The sequence below is a fragment of the Mangifera indica genome, chromosome 16, assembly GCF_011075055.1.
Source record: "Mangifera indica cultivar Alphonso chromosome 16, CATAS_Mindica_2.1, whole genome shotgun sequence".
In the NCBI taxonomy this organism is placed as follows: domain Eukaryota; kingdom Viridiplantae; phylum Streptophyta; class Magnoliopsida; order Sapindales; family Anacardiaceae; genus Mangifera; species Mangifera indica.
The window spans coordinates 11,645,983-11,649,400 of record NC_058152.1 but is presented as its reverse complement, the minus strand read 5'-3'; the positions used below and the strand labels follow the sequence as shown (position 1 = coordinate 11,649,400).

Here is a 3,418-nt window from a genome sequence, read left to right as displayed (position 1 = left end):
CCTATATTTGATTGAAATGAGTTGATATATATATTTCAAGCCAATACATATAGATATATAAAAAAATATAAAAAAATCAATTATTTACTAAATTTATTTGTCTGTGGTATAAGCAATATGGTACTATCTTTTATTCTATTAAACAAAACAATAAAACTATGTGTGCACATTTTTTATATACAATTTAAATATACAGATAATATGTTATTATTTGATTGAATGAATTTAAATTAAAGATAAAGTAACACATAATCTATATATGCAAAATGCGTACACATAACATTGCTACAAAAAATAAAAAACTTAATGGGTGGGATTTTGTCATTTTAGCAAACCTTGGGTGGGAATTTAGCTTTTTAAAAGTTTAAGGGAGAACATGTCATTTCAGAAAACCTTGGGTGCGCAGCATTCTTTCGGCCTTTAAATTTGAAGGAAATTTTTTCGAACGTAAACTTCATTATTCTAATAAAAAACAAAGAAATGAAACGTTCTCACCCAAGTCCTATGATTCAGAGTTTTTTATCATTTCAGGCTTGAAGGGCATCTTCAGGGGACACAATAAATAGAAAAAGGCAAAGCGCAACTTCCTGGAAAAGATAGAAAAAAGGATGAAAGTAGAAATAAAGTACAATAAATAGTTATCCAACGGTGGCCTTGATCACAAGCGTAAATTAATTGGAAGTTGTGACCTCACAGAATTTTCAAAGAACTTGCAATATATGCTGGGAGAAAAAAATGATCTAGAGCTTGCAAATATACCTGATGAAACTTCATTGAAGATTACATAGTATTGCATGGTGACGTTTAACGCGTTACGTAATCAAAGTAAGCAAAATAAATGCTTATAAAAGCGAACTAAATCTGTGTTTGTTCTTGCCTTGTTCTATTTTCTTCTTTTTAATCTTCTTAATTAGTCATCAAGAGAGAAGCCAAACAGACATGGAGAATGGTCATCATACACAATCATCAGGATCTGAAAAACATGAAACCATTCATGATTGTGCTCAGTCTGGGGATATAGAGGGGTTTCAGAAGCTAATTCAAGATGACCCATCTTTTCTCAACGCAAAAAATGCAATTGTAAGATTTATTTTTTAGTATTATTTTTTATTCATGTACACATGTCCACCTGAAATAATTAGATTTTGTCAATTGGTTTTTAAGAGGGTTTTTTCTACAAATTAGTAAAGAATAAGCTGACTATGCTTATCTTGCAATTATGAAATCATTTTGGTTTAAGCGCAGAAGTTGGAGACACCCCTTCATCTTTCTGCTAGTAAAAACAGGACAGAAATAGTGAATTTTCTGCTTGAATGGAAAGGAGATGATAAAGTTGAGTTGGAAGCAAAAAATATGGTATGTGCTCTTTATTAAGGGAAAAATATGACTGCTTAGTTACAAAAGGGAAAAAGTTCTGACACCTCTTGAGTTTTGCAGTATGGAGAAACTCCGTTGCACGTAGCGGCAGAGAACGGGTGTAATGAAGCTGCAAAATTACTTCTCGCTCATGGTGCTCCTGTTGAAGCAAAAACTAAGGTGCTTTTTATATAATTGTGTCTTATCTTCTCGTTCAGTAACACTTTTCCTGAAAAATGTGAAAGTAATATATTTTTTTTCTTCCTTTTTTCCGCATTTTTATATGCAGTATGGAGTGACACCATTAATGCTTTCTGTTTGTTACGCAATTCGAACTGAAGACTGCTCAATTGTCGAGACATTGCTCGAGAATAATGCTGATTGTGATGCTACAGATGATGTATATATTTTATACTGTGAAATAATAAATTTATTTCTTGCTAAATAGTAGTAATCTAAGCAACTTTGAATGCAGGAGGACATGACTCCTATAGATCATGTTTCAAAAATCAAAGAAAGTGGGAAGTTGCTTGATTTAATGCTCTCGCATCAAGTAAAACAACGAAACAAAAAGTTACTTGAAGCCTGCAAGAAGCAAAAAGAAAGGATGGATGCCCTCGAAAAAGAGCTATCAAATATTGTGGGTCTGGATGAACTCAAGACGCAGCTTCGGAAATGGGCAAAGGGCATTCTTTTGAATGAAAGGCGTAAGGCCATTGGACTGAAAATTGGTACTGCTGGAAGACTTCCTCACATGGCATTTCTAGGAAATCCTGGAACAGGTAAAATTGCCGTTCACTTTATCACTTAAAATTGCTGCTGGAATATTTTGTTCACCCAAATATCCCTTTTTCATATATGGATAGGTAAGACAATGGTGGCTCGAATCCTTGGAAGACTACTCCATAGTGTGGGAATTTTGCAAACTGACAAAGTAAAAGAAGTTCAACGGACAGATTTAGTTGGTGAATATATTGGTCACACTGGACCAAAGACTAGGGATAAAGTACACCACCTTGCTTTAAAAAAAGTGTATAATTTGATGGACTTGTATCCTCTCTTTACCATTTATGTATCAAAATGCATAACATAGTAGAAACATACATTAGATTATATGATTTATTTTAACAAAAAAATAGTAATAATTTGATGTACAGATCGAAGAAGCGGAGGGAGGTATACTTTTTGTGGATGAAGCATATCGACTAATACCGGAAGAGAGAAGTGGTCGTGACTTTGGGTTAGAAGCCTTAGAAGAAATCATGTCTTGTATGGACAGTGGAAAAGTGTTAGTCATATTTGCTGGCTATAATGAAGCAATGCAACGTGTAATATCTTCTAATGAAGGTTTCAGCAGAAGGGTTACGAACATTTTCAATTTTAAAGATCTGAGCTGTGAAGAATTGGCTAATGTTCTCCATATCAAGATGAAAAATCTGCCGAGGGATAGCTTGTTACATGGGTTTAAATTGCACTCTTCTTGTACTGTAGATGCCATTGCAGATTTAATAAAGAGAGCGACAATAAAAACGCAGCGTATGAAAATGAATGGAGGTTTAGTGGATATAATGTTAAATAATGCTAAGGGGAATCTGGATCTTAGGCTCAGTGATGATTGTTCAGATAGAGATGAACTGCTTACCATCACATTAGAGGATTTTGAAGCAGCAATGGAGTCTGTACCCGAATGTTTGGCATGAAACAATTTATTTTACAACAAAATTAATCATCTCTTTTAGCGTTTCAGTGTATTAATAAGGCTTCTGGCTTTGTGCCTGTGTAGATGTACCGGTGTTAATTAAGAGCTTTTAATTAGTATTTGCGATAACTATCAATCTCTTTCTTTGTCATTTCTATCTTTACTACTTTCTATTGTTCTTACTTTTGTCGTGCTAATTCGTACCATGTATTATCTCAAATGGAATAATTTCATGAATTCTACTGATAAATTCTAGTACCATGATGATTGTTTTACTACTTGACTGCAATAAAGAATTTAACTTTAACTTCCTATAAAGAAAATGAAAATGAATTATAGTGATTTGATTTGTAATTATTGTAA

The 3,418-nt window shown here is 33.3% G+C and overlaps 1 protein-coding gene across 2 annotated transcripts; it reads left to right on the top strand.

The window, feature by feature from the left end:
* The first annotated feature begins 678 nt into the window (after nt 1–678).
* LOC123198820 (ribulose bisphosphate carboxylase/oxygenase activase, chloroplastic-like) lies at nt 679–3,206 on the top strand. Of its 2 annotated transcripts, XM_044613608.1 has the most exons (8): nt 679–825; nt 915–1,080; nt 1,246–1,356; nt 1,438–1,536; nt 1,646–1,756; nt 1,832–2,138; nt 2,223–2,362; nt 2,514–3,206. In XM_044613608.1, the coding sequence occupies exons 2-8, from the start codon at nt 940–942 to the stop codon at nt 3,054–3,056; spliced, it is 1,452 nt and encodes a 483-aa protein (XP_044469543.1). In that variant the 5' UTR covers nt 679–825; nt 915–939; the 3' UTR covers nt 3,057–3,206. The 2 variants fall into 2 exon arrangements, with proteins under 2 accessions (XP_044469543.1, XP_044469542.1); XM_044613607.1 differs by having other exon boundaries at nt 679–1,080.
* Nucleotides 3,207–3,418: the final 212 nt, after the last annotated feature.

Bases quoted from the DNA above. Each gene is read 5' to 3' on its own strand.
- LOC123198820 (XM_044613608.1), top strand. From the start codon at position 940: ATGGAGAATGGTCATCATACACAATCATCAGGATCTGAAAAACATGAA. The intron at 1,081-1,245 runs GTAAGATTTATT...GTTTAAGCGCAG, and splicing joins TCAACGCAAAAAATGCAATT to AAGTTGGAGACACCCCTTCA. The intron at 1,537-1,645 runs GTGCTTTTTATA...TTTTATATGCAG, and splicing joins CTGTTGAAGCAAAAACTAAG to TATGGAGTGACACCATTAAT.